This window comes from Mastigoproctus giganteus, chromosome 7 (genome assembly GCF_048544385.1).
Source record: "Mastigoproctus giganteus isolate SK-2022 chromosome 7, ASM4854438v1, whole genome shotgun sequence".
Taxonomy (NCBI): domain Eukaryota; kingdom Metazoa; phylum Arthropoda; class Arachnida; order Uropygi; family Thelyphonidae; genus Mastigoproctus; species Mastigoproctus giganteus.
Window position 1 is genome coordinate 78,488,917 of NC_143581.1, and position 22,476 is coordinate 78,511,392.

Genomic DNA, 22,476 nt, shown 5'->3' on the forward strand with positions numbered 1-22,476 from the left:
CCAGCCGCTAGTTAGTATACTGGACCGAACCTATTGGTAACTCTTTAGGAGGTTTCTGGATCAGCTAGTGTATAATCTTGCCACCTCTACCAGATAGTGATTGGAGGGAGTCCGAGTAGTGTGTGTATGGGGGGGGGCATTGTCGAGGCCACGTTATGTCAAGGATCTGGGTATATTCTTACCATGTGTACGCCATATCCACAAATTTCATTACTTCATACAGCATGTCCCCCCACTTTTTTTTACTATTGAATACACCATGAATTGTCAAACTTTCCCATTTCACCTATTCATTTGCTCCAAAAGTTTGTCCAGTTCTTCCTTGAATTTATTTAAGCTATCATTTCCACAACAACAGATGGAAGTTTGTTCCAGCAATCAACCACCCATTGGCTAAAGGCAAATTTCTGCACATCTATTCTGCAACTGTCTTTCCTGAATTTAAATATATGCCCCCTGAACAGCATAATCTGAGTATGGAGAAGAATCCCATCAGGGGGTCCACTCAAACCCTTATACACCACAATTAAGTACCTAGTCTCCAGATGCTGCAATTTGCAGAACTTAAGCATTTCTTGGTAAGAAGAACTCTCTTCCCCTCAACAATCTCATTACCCTGCTCCGACTCCAGCAGCTCTACATCCTTCCTAAAATGAGGCCTCCAGACCCCGTAAGCAGTACTCAAGGTGTGGCCTGACCATTGCCTTATACAAAGGGATGATCATCTCCTTATCCCTACTATCAAAATTCCTGTACATCATTGACAAGACCCCATGAGCTGCTCTGGCAGCCTGTCTGCAATGCTCAGTAAACTTCATATCTGGCTGCCCAATTACCCACAGGTCTTTTTCATTCTCCACTACCCGACTGTAGTACTGCACAGTTGGTATGTTACTCAAGAGTTACGTCTACCCATATATAGTACTTTGCATTTGTCAATGTTAAACTTCAGCTACCCCCTCTCAGCCCACCTACCACAACTTTTCTAGATCCTGTTGCAATAGCATACTGTCATTAACAACCCTGCCAACCATTGTATCATCTGCAAACTTGGACATTAAGCTTGATATACCCTCAATAATATCATTGATAAATATAAAAAACAACAATGGGGAATTCCACTAATAACATTAGTCCACAAAGAGCAGTGTTCATTGATAACCTTTCTCTGTCTTCTACCACTCAACCAACCCTTTATCCATAGCAGCAACTTGCCCTTAATGCCATACTGATCCAATTTGTACAGCAGTGTTCTATGTGCAATGGTTATTCCAATGTAAGTAAATTTCAATTTAATTCTGTTGGCCTTTCCATCCACTAAAGATCTGTGATGAGGGATTGAAATGTGCCCACTATCATGCGTAATCAACACTGCACATATACTATCTGAAACAATAAATGTTATTTCTTCCAAGTAATATATCCTGCATAAGAACTATACTTTTTAATAACCCATTGCAAGTTTTGCAATTTCTTTTCATGCTCCGATATAATAGCTCACCAACTGAAGGAGGTTTAAACTTTATGAACTTCTCAAGAAAGCAATGTACTTGAACCAATTATCTTTTAACAGTTCTTTTTTTTCTTTTTTCTTTTTTTGTGACAGCATATAGATTGAATCTTACAATATGTATACCCTACCAGATCTAAAGCTATCCCAATCATTTAAAATGCCTCTGCCTCTTATGCAATTTACAGGTTACCTTCATTTCCTAAAAAGGTCTTAAATATTCCCTTCTCAGAGATTAGCCTCATGGATCTTGCCTTTCAATCTCCCCCAACATCCTCTTCTACCAAACCAACCTCCTTTATTCATGCCTCCATATCTAACACGGCCTACCTCTGCTCCTTCCAACTTCAATTCAAAAATGGGCCTCCGCTATACAAGTCACATATACAAGCCAATTAATTTTCTTTCTATATTATCCAACAAACTGTCTCCGACTAACTCTTTCAAATATCCTCTCTCTCTAGCTATGGACAAAATGGGTTTGCCATGAATGCATCAATCTTATATAGGTACTTCACTACAAGTTTTTTCCTGATATTGTACTATGTACTTTTAATGATAAAAAAAAAGTGCTCCAAGGAAGTATATTGTTTTTTCTTTAAAATGTTGCAATGTCTCAAATAAATAGCAATATACATCTCAATTGGTGCAGTTTTATTTGTTTAAAGTGCATAATGCACTTTAAGCATTCTGCACATTAAGACAAGATTCATCCAAACTCAGATGTGAAATCTGATCCAACAACTGGATTTTGATCTTGTAATATTTTTCAAAAAAAAAAAAAAAAAAAAAAAAAAGTACCACAAAAGCAGCTTTGATCAACTCAACCATGAATGCTTATCATTTCACTAAATCCATTCTGTAGATATCCTTGGCTGACTGATACTTGCCACCTCACTGAAGAAAATGCAGGACTTCAGTGAATATTATGTTGCATATTGTCTGTTCTTTTTGGTTATTAACATTTTGGTAAATGGTTTTTTCTGAAAATAAAAATGCAATGAAGACACATTATTGCACCCTAATTACATGTATCATGTTTCATCATAATACATTTAAACCTCGCTGGGTCTAGGTAGTGGAAATTACTTTAAATAAAAAGGAATATAATTCTCCACTGAAGTAGTGCCCATGGGAAAGTGACCAACCCCCAATACGAGATAGATGCACTAAATAGAAAACCCAGTTTGCTCACAGCCACATATAAAGAGACTATGCCCAATATGTACAATGACTTTTAAACTCTTACTTAATTGTTGTTTCCCATGTATTAGGCTGTCATCCTTTGTTACTCATCTTTCTATTATTATGTCATGTTAATGACAAATAATATATGTGAACCTTTGGATAGGATTATTCACACTGTGATGGGTAATATTGTTATGTTTTCTTCTGCAGGTCTTTGTGTAAAGACAAAAAAATGCAATAAAGGATTTAATAATACCTTGTGGTGAACTGGCTCCACAATGAGATTACCACATACGTGGAAAACTTAGTTTGCTCATAGCTACCCATACAAAAATGTTCTACAGCTGTCGTAGCATTAGGCTTTTGCCCTAAAACTTACTTAGCATGATAAACCATAACATGATACCTCACTGGTGAAAAAAATGCAGGACTCGAGTGAATATTATTATGTCGCACATATAATATCACTTGTTCTTTTTGTTATTAATTTAGATTTTGTACACCTATAGTTTTGGCCTGCTCATGTTAAGTATAAATGAAAAGCCAAGTATCTTTTGCAAACACAGGTGCTTTCAAAACAAAATATGTAAACTTCACAGCAACGTTACTCATTTTAAGGTATAGCCGAAAAATTTTCTTTGCACTTTCGATATACAAGACTACTACAGTGGCAGACAAAAACTGCATCACCTTAAAAAAAAAAAAAAAAAAAAAAGTAACATTTGTAGTGAAACGTATAAGATATTGTTTGAGTACAGTCATTCTGTTTGTTGCAAAGCAAAGGTATTGCATCAGCCGTTTCTATAAACACAACGCTGGAAGGGTATACACACTCATTAGTATCCTGTTTTGCAGAGGTGTAAGCTTGACACCAAGAAAGAAAAAAAAAGTGTAGCTGTTGCTCTGTCCCAGGAAGGGCTTTCTATGCATGCTATCAGTGATAAAACAGGCTGCCACCAGTCGACAGTATCCTGAGTGCTGAAATTAAAGTACGAAACCAATGATGTGAAGGGAAGACATGGATCGGGCCATAAGAGTGACTACGTCTTCCCAAGATCGATATTTGAAATGGCTATGCTTTCATAATCACCATGCTAGTGCTCCTGATCTAAAACTTGAGATGGCCTCTGGTGTTGAAACAAGTGCACAAACTATCCAAAGACTTTCAGAATGTGGTCTCCATGCCTATCAGCCCAAGAAGAAGCCTTTGTTGACCCAACAAATGAGGAAGAAGCGACTTGCTTGGACTAAAATGCATGTTTCATGGACAAAAGAAGAATGGGACACCGCCATCTTTTCTGATGAATCAAAATTCAGTCTGCATGGCTCTGATGGGAAATATGTCAGAAGATGAAAATCGGAGGCATACCATCCTGACTGCATAACACCAAGTGTAAAGTTCCCCGTCTGTCAGATAATCTGGGGATGCATAACAAACAAAGGGGTGGGGCAAATTAAGTTTATTAATGGAATGATGAATGCAGAAACCGACACTGCTGTCTTGGAGGAGTGCCTGAAACCCGTTATTAGGGATCACCACAGACATCCAAAACTGCAATTTTCAGCAAGACTCAGCACCTTGCCACACAGCAAAACTGGTAAGTTTTATGCTATTTAGATTTAATGATGAGTTTGTCTTCTTGTCTCACAAGGCTTAAAACATACTTACACCAATGTTTTCCCCCATTTTTCTCCCTTAAGGTGCAGTCATACCATAGAAATGCTGGCATTACAGTGTTGGACTGGCCATGCAACAGTCTAAATTTGAAATTAGAAAATTGAAATTGCTGGTACATAATGTCGTCTAAAATTGCTCAGAAAAAGCCAACAAAAAGCTGCAGGAGAGCACTGTAAGGGTGTGGTACCACGCAATTGGTACAGATTGTTGCAAGGTTGTAATTGTAGCTCAAGGAGGAACAACAAAATATTGGGGACTTATTTTGCTGATTTACAGTACATAATACTATTACGTTGACTTGTCATTTCAGTGTGTACATGTAAATGCAATAAAATGTATGTTTGGTTGTCATGATTGCCAATTTTCCATTAATTATGCATTTTACCCTTTGGGAAGATATTTATGGCAATTAGGTATATCAGCTGGAGTCTTTTTATTGGATTTCATTCAAAAAGATATATATCCCATCTAACAAATGTATTTTGAACATTTCTGCAATCCACAATGCAGTGCAAAACACATAATTTGCAAAATTCACAAATGATGCAGTATTTTTGTTCGCCACTGTATGTAACTACTCACACCTTCATCTTATTTCTCATGAGCAATTAATTTTACAAATGCATAGCAAGAAACTATTTTCTTCCTATCTTAATTATTTTTGCCTTAGCAAAGTTATCAGCACCTGTGCCTGTTTATCTTTACTTCTATTCTATGCTGAGTCATAGTTATCACAAATTTAATCTCAAGCTTTCACTTTCCCCCAACCCCACAAGAGTCTAGTTTAGTACCATACAGGGTGTATCATAATATGTGGGACCCACTTAAGGAAAGGATTTAGGACCTAAAAACAGTAAAAAAAAATTCACATAAACTCATATCTGATTTCACCTTGTTTCCAAACTGCAGCCATTTTTGTGTTCTAGTGATTATTTCCACAAACTGAGTTAGCACAGATGACTCCATTCAACGCTCGATATTTCACTGAGGGCTTTTTTGTAGTTATGTAAACAAGATCCCATAGTGTTCTTTGAGTAATTTCAGTTAGTTCTCCTGAAAAAGGCACTACATTTGGAGTGTATTATTAAATTTTTATACTATGCTGTGATAATGGAGACATTCAAATCGAGAGATGGCAAACGTTCATCTCATGTATGGACTTACCAGATACAATTGAGCTGAGGCAAGATGTCTGTATGCAAAAAACTTTCTTAATCATCATATCTGTGGAAACTGCTTCACTTATAAAACAAGTTTCAGATGGTGTTAGACAGATCAGCATCAGAACTGTTGATTTGGAAAAATGAATCCTCAATCACACTGAAGAAAAAGATGGTGACAGCATCCAAAGGATAGCAACAGCAGTGAATGTGGGACATAACTGTGTGAAGGATTTCACAGGACCAACAACTTTACCCAATATCATCTTCAGATAGTACAGACTTACTGAAGCTGACTTCCTACCATGATTTTGTACTTGGTTTCTGCAGGTATGTGCTACTAATCAGCATTTCCTATCCACTGTATTGTTTACTGATGAAGCTGCATTTAATAGGGTCAATTTTAACAATTCTCAACGATGAGCTGAAGAAAATCCCCATGCTATTACATTGACTTGTCATTTCAGTGTGTACATGTAAATGCAATAAATGCAATTTCAGTGTGTACATGTAAATGCAATATTGTTCAATCAAGACACAGCAACAATTCAGCATGAATGTATGAGCAGGAATAATTGGAGGCAATTTAATCAGGTCTACTGTTCTGCCTGGGAGATTAAGAGGAGCATCTTATTGCAATTTTTTAAGAGAACATTTAAATGAGTTGTTGAAAGAAGTTACACTTGATGACATTTGATGCATGCAGTTTATGCACAATTCTACTCCCCCTCATTTTAGAAATGCCACTAAAAACATTTTGGATAACAGATTACCCAAGAAATGGACAGGTCATGCAGGGTCCATTGCCTGGCCTACACTCAATTTTTACTTGTAGAGCCATCTGAAGGGCATTGAAATGTTCTGTCAATGTGTGGAGCAAGGCTACCAGCAAATCAAAAGAACTTTTGAACAAGTGAGAAGATTATGATGAAAAAGCCATGAATTATGGTTGAATTTGAAAGTGTCTGCAATTCTACCCAGACACGATAGGAGGGAGTATATGACGAGAGCCTTGTCGATCAATTCGGCCCTAGAAAGATTGTGCAAGGCTCAAGGGGTAGAATTTTTTCAGCCTGATCTGTACTTGTTACACTTAAATAGAAAGGGTGCAAGAATATTTGCTGATGTTATCGAGGCAGTGTTATGTGGGTCGGAAAACTGTTAGCTTGGGGGGGATACAAGGACTAATAGATTAACAGTAGCCACTAGCAGAGGTGAAAGTGATTCTTGCACTGCTTCTATTGGAATGAACAGAAGCCTGGAAAACAAGATGCAGGATATTTCAGAGACTGCTGGGAGTCACTGCAGTACAAGTAAACACATAGGTTGTGTTAGGGTAGCAAAGAGTAGGAACAGGTGCATGTATACTTGCGTGTACACCAAGTATTTTAGAAGTTTGGTAACTAAATTTGATGAATTTGAGGTATTGCTCAAAGCATCAAAGGCGGATATTGTTGGGATATCAGAGACGTGGTGTCACACAGATATAAGGAATGCAGAACTGGAATTTAGGGAGTACATCTACAGAAAGGATAGACAGGATAGGAAGGGTCTACAGAAAGGATAGGAAGGGAGGAGGGGTTATGCTATTAGTTAAGAAATAAAATCCAAGGAAGTGAAGCCAGTCGACATCGCTGGACAGTGCAGTGTCGAGTCAGTTTGGTGTGACATAAGTATTGGGAGATCAAAATTGAGAGTAGGAGTGTGCTATAAGCCTAATGACTCTGATGAGTATATTAAGAAACTGTACAGGGAAATAGAGTGAGCCAGTAAATCAGAGTCTTATAATGGGGGATTATAATTTCCCAGATATTGACTGGAATTTGTGGATTGGTCACTCACACATTAGCAAGGCTTTTGTGGATTTATTGGATGATTGTTTTCTACATCAGCATGTTCGGAAGGCAACTAGAGGGAGTAAAACTCTTGATTTGATTATCAGTAGTGATTCTTCATGCATTAAGAATCTGCAGATAAAGGAACCACTAGGTGGCAGTTTTTTTTTTTTTTTTTTTTTGGTAGTTGTTGGCGCATCAACTTCTGTCACCATAATGCACCTCCCAAGGTTTTTGCAGTACTTTGATCCAAGCCCGAGGTGGGATTCGAACCCGCAACCTTTAGGTTGCCAGGCAGGCACTTTACCCACCCGGTCGGCCTAGGTGGCAGTGATCACAGTGTGCTGAAGTGGGATTTACTCAAAGAGATAACTACCATCAGGGGTAAAGGGTTGTTGCTTTTGTAAAGGCGACTACGATGGTCTGAGACAATGTTTAAATTCAATACAGTGTGACTAACTGATGATGTTACCAACAGCAAAGTCAAAATGGGAAGCATTCAAAGAACTTATCTTGGAAGCTACTAGGCTTTACATACCAACTAAGAAATATTGTTCAAGGTTTAGGCCAAAATGGATGTCAGATAAACTAATGAGACACAGAGCAGAGAAGAAAAATGTATGGGATACACATACATTAACACGTGACACAGAAGCCTATGATAGATATAAGCTGGTCTGTAACCAAGTTACAAAGGAGGTTAGGCAGGAAAAGGCAGATTATGAGAAATCCTTGGCAAAGGATGCAAAGAAAAACAGCAAAGAGTTCTTTACTTATGTAAACTCTAGAAGGAAGAGGATGAATCAGATTGGTCCACTTGATATCGATGGTTCGACTGTTGATGATTCTGCTCAGGTAGCTAACAAACTAAATGAATATTTTGCATTGACATTCACAAACGAGGGGTTATTCAGCTAGGGAATTGCCAGAGGTGTATTCAACTGTGGCTGTAAGCTAGATAATCTTGTAATAACTGAGAGTAAAGTGGAGGAGAAATTGTTGAAGATAAACACAAGAAAGGCACATGGGGTGGATGGGATCTATCCAGTTATATTAGAGGAGGCAGCAAGGGAAGTAAGCAAACCCTTAGCCATAATTATGAGAGCTTCCTTGGACTCAGGGGAGTTACCCATAGACTGGAGATGTGCAAATGTGACCCCAATTCACAAAGGAGGATCAAAGGCTGACACAAGTAATTATAGACCTGTGAGTTTAACTTCTATTCCAGGAAAATTAATGGAGGCACTGGTTAAAGAAGCACTGCAGGATCATCTAGACAAGACTTCAGCTATAGCTCAGACATAGCATGGTTTTGTTAAGGGGAAGTCTTGCCTGACCAATTTGATTGAATACTATGATGCAGTCACAAAAGAACTGGATGCAAGGAATAACTTTGATATTATATACTTGGATCTTAGAAAGGCTTTTGATACTGTTGCACATGAAAGACTGCTGCACAAACTGGAGCAGTGTGGCATTGGAGGCAAATTGCTGCTATGGATAAAGGGGTGGTTGAGGGGGAGAAGACAGAGAGTAGTAATCAATGGACACTGCTCATCGTGGACTAATGTTATTAGTGGAGTTCCTCAGGGTTCAGTGTTGGGTCCATTATTGTTTTCTGTATTTATAAATAATATTGATGATGGTATATCAAGCTTAATGTCCAAGTTTGCAGACGATACAAAGGTTGGCAGGGTTATTAAGGACACTACTGATGCTATGCTGCCGCAACAGGATCTGGAAAGGTTGAGCAGATGGGCTGAGAAGTGGCAAATGTAAAGTGCTACATATGGGAAACAGCAACCCCAGAGCAACGTATCAACTCTGTGGTACTACACTGACAGTGGTAGAGAAAGAAAGGGACCTGGGGGTGGTTGTGCAGGCAGATATGAAGTTCTCTGAGCAGTGCAGCCAGGCTGCAAGAGTATCTCATGGTGTCCTGTCAATGATATACAGGAATTTTTCTAGCAGGGAGAAGGAGGTGATTATTCCCTTGTATAAGGCAATGGTCAGGCCACACCTTGAGTACTGTATACAGGTCTGGAGGCCTTATTTTAAGAAGGATGTAGAGATGCTGGAATGAGTACAGAGAAGGGCAACAAGATTAGTGAATGGAACAAAGGGTTGCTCTTATGAAGAAAGTATTAAGTTTTGCAAATTAGTGTCTGGAGACTAGGCACCGGCGAGGTCATCTGATAGAGGTGTATAAAGCCTTGAATGGTTTGAGTATGCTCAATGCCGATGTGATTCTTCCTCTTGCTCAGAATAATCATGTGAGAGGACATAAATTCAAATTGAGGAAAGACAGATGTAGGATAGATATGCAGAAATTTGCCTTTAGCCAGCGGGTAGTTGATTGGTGGAACAGACTTCCATCCCTTGTTGTGGAAGTTGATAGCCTAAATAAATTTAAGACTCAGCTGGACAGGTATTTCGAACGAACAGAGGGGTGAAGTGGAAGTGGTTTTTTTTTTTTTTTTTTTTTTTGGCTGATGCTGCATAAGCTTGCTTTCTTGCATCATATGCCTCTACTAATGCTAATGAGGCATTTACATGCCTGTATTTATACATACAGTTGTCATTTTGAGTATTCCTGTAAATGTAAGCAGATGCTGGAATGGAAAAATGGCTGTAGCTCAGAAACAAGGTGAAATCAGATCTATGTTTACATGACCTGTTTTATTATTATTATTGCTTTCTGGTCCTAAATCCATCTCCAAAATGGGTAATATATATTATGATACATCCTGTATATATTTCGAAGTGTTCGCGTTTGCTTTCTCTTTTGCATCTTCTGTGTTCACGGTAAGTTCTCCTTTGCTTCTATTGTTATTTCATTCTCTGTAGAACCAATTATAAACTACATGCCTAATACATATTCCCCTCCCCCCTTTTTTTACTTTTATTTCAATATTAATTTCCACTATGCTTTTTCTTAATGCCCTAATTAATTCCACATTATTGACATAACACAGTTTTAATCTAATCCTCAAATGGCATGTATTTTATATCATTTTATTAAAAGTGACATCAAAGTTGTGTGTTATGTGGCAATATCTTTTTGCTTAGTATTATTTCATTTTGTATAATTTTTTCCTTCTTGCTATTTCAGTCCTCGTATAGCACGATTGTTGTGTTCCTAGAAACCCTCGTGCAATGCAAAATCATGCAATATAAACAACAGACCCTATGGGAAAAATAGGGTTAGGTGCCGACCACCCAAGATTGAACACACATTTGTAACCAAAACATTACCAAACACAATAAATAATCGTAATAAAATATTTACGTATTTTATTACGACTATTACGTAATAAAATATTGCTAATGCTTTTGCTTCTATCATAAGAAAACTTGTTTTTTGTTTGATTTTCTATCCAAACAGATGACAGCCGTTCCATCTCTCCCAATTCTTTGTGTCTTAATCTAATAAATTTTAATTACACTTTGAGTTGTTCTTGGTATAAAAGTTGTTTTTATTTTCTCCGCATTCTTTGTAATGCTAGGCGTTGCCTCATTTAGGCCTGTAGCATGTGCAATATCACATGGTCTTTTATTTCGCTCAAAGCGTTTCACAATTTCATATTTTTTCTCTATCGACAGAGGCGGACTGGCCATAAGCCTTACCAGGGAAACCATGGTGGGTCGGAGGCCGGTGTGATTTTGGCCATAAACGCTAGTATGAGGGCACTACATATTTTCCCGGGCAAGAATTTTTGACCCAGTCTGCCTCTGTTTATATTGCTTTTCTTTTTCTCTCTGAATCTGTAGTGTCTTCACCGGACACTTCCTTTTCACACCTTTTAAGTATTTTACTCATTTTGAGGGAATAAAGCACAATTACAAAATGAGGAGGCACGCTTGATACACATAAACAAAGCTGTGCGCGTGTAGCAACTGAATAAACAACACCGTAAAGGCAGAGACAACTCTACCTCACTAGCTCACATTTTACTAAAGCAAATTTCTGGGGGTTACTACCATAAAACAATAAAAACCATAAAAACAATTTCCAGTTGCGTTCCTGCTAGTGGAATCTATTATAAACTGGTAGTAAACTCGATCTAATTGCATTTGCAATAATATTGATAGCTGGAATTTTACGTTATTATGGTGAAATGTGTTTCCCCTTCACTGATATAAAAAACAAATACATTTTTAAAATCTTCTCTTCATTCCTATCATGTTGTATTCAGTTGGGGTGATTCCTGTCCGACTGCCATTTCTTGTAAACACAAAGGCGAATCATGCATAAGTGAATTCAGTTTGTGTTATATACGATACTGTTCCCCTATTTATAAATCATGTATGATCGAATTTGTGTAATGTAAACACGCGTTATACGAGGACTGACCGTATATATATATATATATAAAATAGAAAATGAATCAGCTGTGACAAGAATACTTTCATTCAGAATGTTATTAAGCATATTTAATTTTTATATCAGACTCACCGTAACGAAGCATGAAAAGCAGAGCCTCTTTGCCTTTACCTTGCTTTCTCTTTTCCTTTTCTATGAAGAAAAGTTAGTTTCACTATTCAGACCATGAATGAAATATATAATATACAACTGTCATCTGTTTAAACCAGATAATATGCAGTATATGGATTGGACACATACTGAAATATAATTATTTATGAATGAATTATCTTATGATTGCTTACAGAATAATTAATGTACCAGTTGGGTAGTAACAAATCCAAAATAGTTCATAATGAAAAAACAGCAAACTCTCAATTTACAGGGATCGAATTAACCAGGACACTTAGACTCCAAATTAAAAAAAAATAAAAAAACCCATAAATCATAAAATTCAAGTAATAGCTAGAATAGGTATAAACAGATGTTTTGCAAGTAAATAAGCAACAAGAAGAAGCATTATAAGTCATCATTGGGAGATTAGTGTGCCTATTATCTTGCAACCCAGTGTCTCAAAAAAAAAAAAAAAAGACCAAATGTTTAGTTTTTTTTAGTGCATCATGTTGATTGTTGTGTTCTGTCGAACCGCAAAAGAACAAAAATTTTGTTTCGTTAATTGTCAGGGATGTCGGATTCATTTTTATAGAAACTTTTTTTTTTTTCTTTTTGTTTAGAAATCACGAAAATGATGGGCAAACGCAAGAGTTGTGCTTTCAATTAAACAAAAACTTGAAATTATTCAAAGGTTTGAAAACAGTGCATCCGTTAAATCTCTAATGACCACTATAACGTTGGTGACCAAACTATACACGATATTGTAAAAAATAAAGCTATTAGATTTAAAATCGACATCATCAAAAATAAAAGTAAGCATCATATTGGACACTCAGTAGTGCGTGGGAAGTTTTTCCATTTTTTATCTATCGCCATACTTTTTACATGTAGGTTGCCGAATATTTTTCGATATATTAAGTCCCCGACTTACATAGCTTTGGACTTAGCATTAGCATTAGTAGAGGCATGTGATGCAAGAAAGCAAGCTTATGCAGCATCAGCCAAAAAAAAAACCCACTTCCACTTCACCCCTCTGTTCGTTCAAAATACCTGTCCAGCTGAGCCTTAAACTTATTTAGGCTATCAACCTCCACCACAAGGGATGGCAGTCTGTTCCACCAACCAACCACCCACTGGCTAAAGGCAAATTTCCGCACGTCTATCCTACATCTGTCTTTCCTCAATTTGAATTTATGCCCTCTCAGGTGATTTTTCTGAGCTAGAGGAAGAATCCCATCAGCATTGAGCATGCTTAAACCATTCAAGGCTTTATACACCTCTATCAGATCACCTCGCTGGTGCCTAGTCTCTAGACACTGTCATTTGCAAAACTTAAGCCTTTCTTCGTAAGAGCACCCCTTTGTTCCATTCACTAATCTTGTTGCCCTTCTCTGTACTCGTTCCAGCAGCTCTACATCCTTCTTGAAATGAGGCCTCCAGACCTGTATACAGTACTCTAGGTGTGGCCTGACCATTGCCTTATACAATGGAATAATCACCTCCTTATCCCTGCTGGAAAAATTCCTGTATATCATTGACAATACTCCATGAGCTACTCTTGCAGCCCGTCTGCACTGCTCAGAGAACTTCATATCTGCCTGCACAATCACCCCCAATTCCCTTTCATAATGAAAGGGACTTACATTACGTTATTTATATATTTTTTATATGACTGAAGATTTCAGTGAAGGGGGGACATATTTCACCGTAATAACATAAAAAAACATAGAATTCCAGCTATTTTATTATCACAAATGCAAAAGGATCAAGTTTACTACCTGTTTATAATAGATTGCACTAACAGAAAACCTCAATAACTGGAAAATGCAAATTGTTTTTATTGTTTTATGTAGTGACCTCCAGAAATGTGCTTTAGTAAAATGCGAGCTCGGGTGGAGTGATGATAGTGAGTTTTTGTCCCCTGTGAAGTTCTTTTCAGAAAATTTAATTTTGACTGTTATCATGGTACCAACTAAGAGAATAAGTGACAGGTCTATTGAGTTGGATCAGAAAATTAAAATAATAAGGATGTATGAAAATGGCCAAACATCAACAAGTATTGTGCGGAATTCAGATTTGTCAGTGGCAATAGTGAACACAAAGGAGAAAGGCGGTGAAGCGATCGGCACAATGAAGTCAACTATAATAACCAGGGCTACGAAATACATAGTTTTTACAGTACAATAGCATGCGTTTTTTCTTCCTTTTTTTTTTTCTTATGCCACTCTGGCTACTTTACCACTGTCCCCAGATAAAGTTTTTAATTGAACTAATTCATCATCATCATCATCAGCCATTTTCAATCCACTGCAGGATGAAGGCCTCTCCAGCAACTTTCCAGTTCCTTCTGTTTTGAGCACTGGCCATCCATTTACTACTCAAAAACTCATGAATTTCATCTATCCATCTCCGCCTTTGTCTTCCAGGTTTTTTTCTAGCTCCTCTTGGGTACCATTCTGTTATTTTCTTAGTCCATCTGTCATCATGTCTTCGAGCTATGTGTCCTGCCCAAGACCATTTTAGTTCTTTAGTTTTGATAAGAATGTCCTTTACTTGAGTTTGCTGCCTAATCCATGTGTTTCTCTTCTTATCTAACAGTCTGGTTCCCAATATAATTCGTTCCATTCTTCGCTGTGTAGTTCTTAGCTTCTCTTCCATTCTTTTGGTGAGTGCCCAAGTTTCACTTCCATAAGTCATGGTGGGGAGTATACATTGATTCATTATTTTACGTTTCAGACAAACTGGGATATTGCTCTTCAGTATGTGACTATATTTCCTGAATGCTATCCATCCAAAATTTATTCTTCTCTTGACTTCCAGCCATTTATCATTATTACAGCTAATAACTTGTCCCAGATAAGTATATGACTCCACCTTTTCAATTACTGCTCCTTCAATCATTATTTCCCTTTCCGTGGCATACTTGTTCATCATTACTTTTGTTTTAGCCATATTCATCTTTAGTCCAAAATCCTTACTAACTGTGCATAACTGATTAAGATTTTCCTCTAATTCTTTGGGATTGTGGCTTATGACCACAATGTCATCTGCAAATCGTAAATGGTTTAGGTACTCTCTGTTCACATTGACTCCTTTCTGCGACCAGTCTAATCTTCTGAAAGTTTCCTCAAGGGCAGCAGTAAACAGCTTCGGAGATATTGTGTCTCCTTGTCGAACTCCTTTCTCGATTTTAAATTTCCTACTGTCTTTGTCTAGTCTAATAAAGGATGTAGCACTCTCATATATTTTCTTCAAAATCATAATATATGGAGTATCTATGCCTTGTCTTTCCAGTGCCCGAAACATTGCCTTATGCTGTATGGAGTCAAATGCCTTTTCATAATCCACAAATGCCAGGCATAATGGTGTTTTATATTCATTTGCTTTCTCCATTAGCTGTGATATTACGTGAAGGTGATCCATAGTTGAGAATCCTGTCCTAAAGCCAGCTTGCTCTTTCGGTTGATTCTCATCAAGTATTCTTTCTAATCTGTTAGTAATGACCCTTGTGAACATGTAGATATGGGATAACAAGCTAATTGGTCTATAATTTCCAATTTCTGATTTATCTTCTTTCTTATGCAGCAAAACTATGATTGCATTATTCCACTGCTTAGGCATCACACCTTTTCTAATGCACTTTGTGAAGAGCCTTGCCAGTTTTTGTGTTATGTCTCTTCCTCTCAATTTTAACAACTCTACAGTAACTTCATCTTCCCCCGGGACTTTCCGATTCTTCATTTTCTTCAATGCATGTTCTACCTCATCGGGAAGAATATCGGGTATGTCGTATGTGTTGCTACTTTGCAATCCATCTTCCCCACTGCTGGTATCATTCCCTCGCTCCTTGTATAATTCTCTATAGTAGTCTTCTGCTATTTTAATTATGCCTTCTCTGCTGTTTATAAGTACACCATCGCTATTCTTCAGTTTCAGTATCATTTGTCTTCCTGTATTACTGCTCATGGCTGCTGATATAAATCCTTTGTTTTCCCTTAATGCTTGTTCTAATTTTCTTGTGTTAAATCTTCTTATGTCCTCTCTGAGTCTCTTTCTAATGGCTTTGCATAACTCAGTATACTCAATTTTCTCCCTGTCAGTGTTTTTCTTGCTCTTCATTTGTCGTCTTTGATTCATCATGACAAGTGTTTCTTGACTAATTTTTTCTTCTTTGGATTTCTGTTTCCCTATAGGTTTCTTGGGCTTTATCACTTTCAGAAAGTTGTAATATTCCTCGTCGATATCTTGGTCCTGAGCAGTCTGCAAAAGCTCAAACTTGTTCTTAAGTTCCAGTACATACTGCTTTTTCTCCTCTTCTGTTATTTCAAAGACCTTTGTATTATTTACTCAAGTCAGTTTTTTCCTTTCCTTTCCTACATCTATATCAAGTGTACATCTTACCATTCTGTGATCACTTCCAACATTTACCTTATTCAGGACGGTAACATCATTCACAATATATCTTCTGTTAGTGAGGATGAAGTCGATTTCATTAGTTGTTAATCCATTTGGACTCTTCCATGTCCACTTTTTGTTCACCCTTTTCTTGAAAAAAGTGTTCATTACTGACATTCCTTGAGATTCTGCAAATTCCACAAGTCTTTCACCTCTTTTATTTCTTTCACCAATTCCAAAATTTCCTATAGTTCCTCTTTCTGCGCTGTTTTGCCTTTTTCCAACCTTAGCATTGAAGTCCCCCATAATAATAGTGTAGTGGGTTTTCTGCTCATCTAGAAGACTCTCAATTTCAGTGTACATTTCTTCAACCTCTTTATCATCATGGCTCGATGTTGGTGCATAAATCATTATAATCTTTAGCTTGTACCTCTTAGAAATCTTGAGTATTAATCTTGACACCCTTGGTGATGTACTTTTGAATTCCAAAATGTTGTTTTTAAAATCTTTATGGACCAGAAACCCAACTCCACCTTCACTCCTTTCACTGTTTCCATTGGTGTACAGCAGATTTCCACTTGATAAACTTATAAGTGATTCATTTCTTCTTCTTGTTTCAGCCAAACCGATGATATTCCAATTCACATTTTCTAATTCCTTTTCCAGCTCTAATATCCTGTCTTAACCGATGAGTGATCGTACGTTATAACAAGCCAAGTTCAGTTTCCGTGCATGGCAGCCTGGTCGTACCCAGAGATTCTTAGCACCCTCTGCTTCCACTCTGATCCTCTCGCTGCCGTAAGAGGGAGAGTGAAAGCTGCTGGGGACTGAGGGCTATTTGTATTGTTGTGCTCTCATTGCTGGAGGGTTTGGTCTTTTCCTCTTCACGCTGACCAGACGTCTTGAAGAGAACCACTCTACACGTTCGTTGCCACCTAAGTGACGTAACAGGGCTTACCATCGAGAAGGTGTGCATGAGTGGATTTTAGGGAGGCAGGCCAACCGGACTTCTCCTAAATCTTCTGTAATAGAGAGATATTGGATCCATCAGTGTTTTAGGCTGAGTGTCTGATAACACACAGGATACCTGTTCCCCTCTAAGCCCCTTAGAACTAATATTGAACTAATTAAAAATATATAACTATTTTTCTTCATTGTTCCGAGGATATTACGTAGATTTTGTAATTTTGGCATATCAGGAATATAGTAGCAATATTTTATTAGTCATTCCCGAGTTATGTAAAACAAGACATGTGAGAAGTCCTGGAACATAACTCTTACGTATGTCAGAGACACTATTTTTGGATTAACCGAGAAATCGATTATCCGAGAATTTTTTTTACCATCTATCCTGGAAAATTGAGATTCTACTCTATAAGAATTATATTACATGGTCTTATAAAAAGATCACTAAGCTGCAGTCTGCTAGGGAAACTCATGGTTCTGTCAATGATATACAGGAATGTTGCCAGTAGAGATTATTTCATTTTACAAAACAAGAATAAGAAAACTTTTTGTTAACATGGACTGTACAATTACTTCAGCTTCTTTGCTGGTCAATTCTCCCCCCCTCCCCACACACACCACAAAAATTACAACCCACATAAATTCTGTATATCAATTACACTAAAAAATTTCAAAAAGATATAATTTTATCTGTATTTCTAGTTGTTTCTTTATAAATTTCAGTACACTAATTCTAAATAGGATTTTAACTTTTACATAGCATCAATGGTTTGCACATAAATGACAGAAAAGTAAATATGCAATAATGCTATATAAAATTTATTAACATTGTTTTAACTTCTGCATAGAAGAGTAATAATCTTTACTACAAATAAACAAGTTAAAATAGTTTTAAAAATCTCAATTTAAAAATTAGAAGCCCTACCCAGGTTAACCAAAAAAATTTCCTTAAAAATGTATATTTCAATACCTTTGTCTTTTGTGGCAAAGGTGATCTAGAACTAAGAACAAGATAGGGTGGACCCCACTTTACAATATTAATCCGTTCTAGAAACACCATCATATTGTAAAAATACCATAATGCGAACCCAATAATACCTGTTTTTTGGTAATTTGTTCCAAGACCTAGGAAGTTGAAATTTTTGCTATATAACTAAGCTATTTATCTCTCTAAAAGGTGATTTATCAAGGTTACACAATGCTGTATTGCACAAATTCAATAGTAAATTTATGTCAAATAAGCACAACACAAAATATCACTTCAACTAAAGGATGAAAAAACAAAACAGGTGGCCAACATATTTACAAACATTGCTATTGGCTGAAAGAAAGGACCACGTGGTCCAGTCAGGAAAAATCTTAAGCCCATCATAAAGTGAAATTAGTAGGTGCCAGTTGACATGATCACTGGTTAGTAGAATCAGATGCTTTAATTTCAAAAAAACCAATTCAAATCATTGAAATGCACTACACTTTCATTGTTATATGTTCTGTTATAAGAATCAATTTTGAAAGCCTTTCTGATATTTTCCTGAAGCACATTTCTGGAGGTCACTACCATAAAACAATAAAAAACAATTTGCAGTTTCCGGTTTATTGGGGTTTTCTGTTAGTGCAATCTATTATAAATCGGTAGTAAACTCTATCTTATTGCATTTGCAATAATACTGATAACTGAACTATGTGAGTTTTTATGTTATTATGGTAAAATGTGTTTCCCCTTCACTGAAATCTTCAATTATATAAAAACATAAATTTTCAGAATCTTCTCTTCATTCCTATTTTTAAGCTCCGTAAACTTGTTACTTCATATCTCACTTGTGCATATCGTGTTAGTTGCAATTTGTGTGTGCCGTGTTCTTTGTTATTGATTACTTATCTTTTTTTTAATTTTACAACCCAAAAAATAAGTCAGAGAACAAAAATATCAGTTAGTTAGCATGTACACATTACAGTATTAATTAAGCTATGTACGTAGGAGTAAATTTATTTTCATTTTGCTAACCTGTGGAAAATTTCTTCCAATTTTCACATATTTAATTTTTTTAATTAGCAACGTGCAATAAAGTAATGTGTTAATTGGTAATTAGTAATAAAGTGTAAATTTGTGCTTGGTATTTTTACTTAGATAGTATGAATCAGTGGTGTAATACTCAATACATTCTACGTTGATATTAATATTTGTAAAATAATAAGAGGAGTTTACCTCAATATAGTACGTAGAACACTTCCATATGATACTCTCCAGAAATTAAAACAAAAAAATCGAAAACTTACATTAGAGTAAAAAATAAATAATTAAAAACCAATTTAACACAATTCAAATCAATTTAACACAATTAAAAATTAAAAAGAATCTAACGAAAATATTCAAAACGATTTTCCTTCCTGAAGCTGACAACACTTTTCAACCGTATGTCGTGATCACAGGAATGAATATTACCGAATAGGGTTGAACCTGAAACTTAAATAGTGATTATTTGTCTTCGCGCATGCACGTAAAGGTCCACGCATCGGAGATTAAATATGGCCGCCGAACATTAACAGAATTCTCGTATAATTTAATTTCTACGGTTTCTGCAATTAACAGTCGAGTATAATTATGGTGAACATTAAGTATTTTGGCCTCATTAAATAAAAAAGTGTTTTTCGTTAATGGCATGAAAGGCTAATTCTGAAGCTGCTGAACGAGAAGCACGAACTGAGGCTTCATGTTGATTTACACAAATATTCAGAGAAAATCGCGTCGAACCTTGGTAAGATGAGCCGCAATCACAGCAAGAAATGTTGTATACCAGATTAATTAATTTGTTGAGAACGCAAAAAGAACCAAGCGATATTCGGTATCTTTAAAGAATCTATTAAGCTGTTTGTGCCACTGTTCAACATATGGGACAGAAATAAAGTATTTTTTGATGTTACTATTGTTGGTTGGTGTAGCATTTTGTATCCTATCCTTAGCCTCTACCCTAATTCAGTTTATTGTGGTCAGGGGATAACCCCTGTTTAAGAACCAACTAGGTAATATTTGTATTTCTGAGCACAAAGCAGATTCCGTTGTTGAATATTTATAGGCATTTAGAAATTGATTAAAGATAATCGATCTTTTGTAGGTGAACCGGTGATAGCTATTATAATGTAGAAGCATACCGGTGTTTGTAGATGCTAAATTCGATTTTATTCAAGTCCCGAGTAAGCGTGAAATTTAGAAAGTTTAATGACTTTGTATCCATTTCCAATGTAAATTTGAGTCTAGAATGAATATTATTAAACGAATGTAAAATGTCCTGGATAGTACTACTATCAGTAATAACTAGAACATCGTCTAAATACCTCCCATAGTATGTGATACGAGGTCGAAAAGGTGTCAAATGTATATGCTCAATCGTTGAGAGATAGATCTCTGACTCCGGCTCAAACCCATTGGCAATCCAAAACCTCAACTAACAGTTTAATTAAGTGAAAAATTTCCTTAATAGGTAGCTTCGTATAATTAATCGGTATTGAGTTTTTATTTAACGTATCCCAAATAATATCTAATGTGTATTCAACGTTTACATTCGTATATAACAAGGTAACATCTAGTGAGAATAAATTGTCATTGTCACCAAGTCTACAAGTCTTTAAGATTATTAAATAATGTATCATAGTTCTTAATCCCAAATTGTATTACCTGTCTAAAGGGTTTTATAATATTATATACGTGTGGCTAAGGATGAAAATTCCGAGTTCCTGTAGGAAACAATAGGTCAAGTAGGAAATCCAGTCTTGTGTAATTTTACCTGATCGAAAAGTGCAGGAATATTGTATGTTCTGGCCTTCAATTCCTTTAACTGGGCCATAGTAATGTAGTCATTTTTTCAATACGTGGTTAACATTTTATTGTATTGATTGACCAAACTGGTAAACAGTGTAGGGTCTACTTCAAGATAAGTGGAGGTATCCGAAACAACTGAATCTAACTTATTAATATAATCAGGTTTACCTAGTATTACCACTGTACCTCCTTTATCTACCCTCTGTATAATAATGTCCTTATTTCCCCGAAGTTCTCGTAAAGCTGAACTGTCATGTGAATTCAATTTACTGGCCTTCAATTCCTTTAGCATTTCTTTTATGTTATTCACTACTTGGTTAACTTGTTGAATAAATAAATCTTTTTGTGGAACATTACGAAGTCCAAGTTCAATATCAATTACGCATTGTTTTTTAGGTAGTTTTCGAGGTGGTAAATTATAATTTAGTCCTTTGGATAAAAGTGAAATCTGGTCCTGCGATAGTGTACACGAGGAAAGATTTGTAACCTGCTGATATGTCGGTTCATTGAATACTGGGTGAGGGGGTGTTCATGAACTAGCTGACGTATTCTGTGGGGAGGTTGGTCGCTAGCCCACGACGTGTTAGAATTTGCATGAACGTGTCTGTTTTTTTTATTTCTGAGCACAGTGATACGAAAGTAATGCCTCCTACTTCTTTCCTCAGAAAATTTAATTCTTACAACTATGTCTTTTACATCAATTAATCCTCAATCTTTAATAAATACACTTATTTTTCCACAAATTCATCATTTTTCTATGCACTTTTGCCATTTCTGAGTCAGATGCTGTATTTCAATCCTGTAAAAGTCCTCACTGTTGCTCTGGAGGGTTCACAAACATTGTACTTGAGCTGGTCATCGTCTGCAACATTAGTTTCACAGACTGCATCCTTCAGCGGGCCAAAGAGGTGAGAGTTGGAAGGTGCCAGGTCCAGGCTATGAGAGGGGTGAGGAAGGGCAGTGCACCCCAGTTTTGAAATGGCCTCCACAATGCACACATTGGTGTGGGGGTTGTGAGTTGTCATAGAGAAGAACTTCATTAAGGTTTTTGTCCAGCTGAACTCTACGGATGTGGGCTTTCAACTTTTTCAAAGTTACCACATATCGATCTGAGTTGATTGTGGTATCAAGTCCACAAGCAAAGCCCCATCTTTGTTCCAAAACACTGTCACCATGACTTTACAGACAGAAAGCTGTCTTTCGAACTTCTTACACGTCAATTTTGATGGTGCCACTCCATCGACTGTTTCTTCAGTCGATGGAGTGATATCATTACAGGCCATGGATCATTCAAACAGAAATTAACTGCACTCGGCATAGAAAGTGATCCCCTCTTCCACTGTGGAGAGGAAGAATCATGGAGTTGACTAGTCCACGATCGCCCTTCCTACGGCACTTCCAGGCTAAAATTCCTCACGGGGATCCAATGCAACCCCCAGAACCAAGAATT

General features: G+C 36.7%; 1 protein-coding gene across 3 annotated transcripts in view; it reads right to left on the bottom strand.

The window, feature by feature from the left end:
• Mnat9 (microtubule-associated Nat9) overlaps nucleotides 1–22,476 on the bottom strand; it is a 146,609-nt gene that overhangs the window by 15,776 nt on the left and 108,357 nt on the right. For all 3 annotated transcript variants that reach the window (XM_090376984.1, XM_090376983.1, XM_090376982.1), the window contains one exon: nucleotides 11,828–11,887. In XM_090376984.1, coding sequence (XP_090233110.1) covers nucleotides 11,828–11,887 — 60 coding nt within the window. The remainder of the gene's footprint in view (nucleotides 1–11,827; nucleotides 11,888–22,476) is intronic.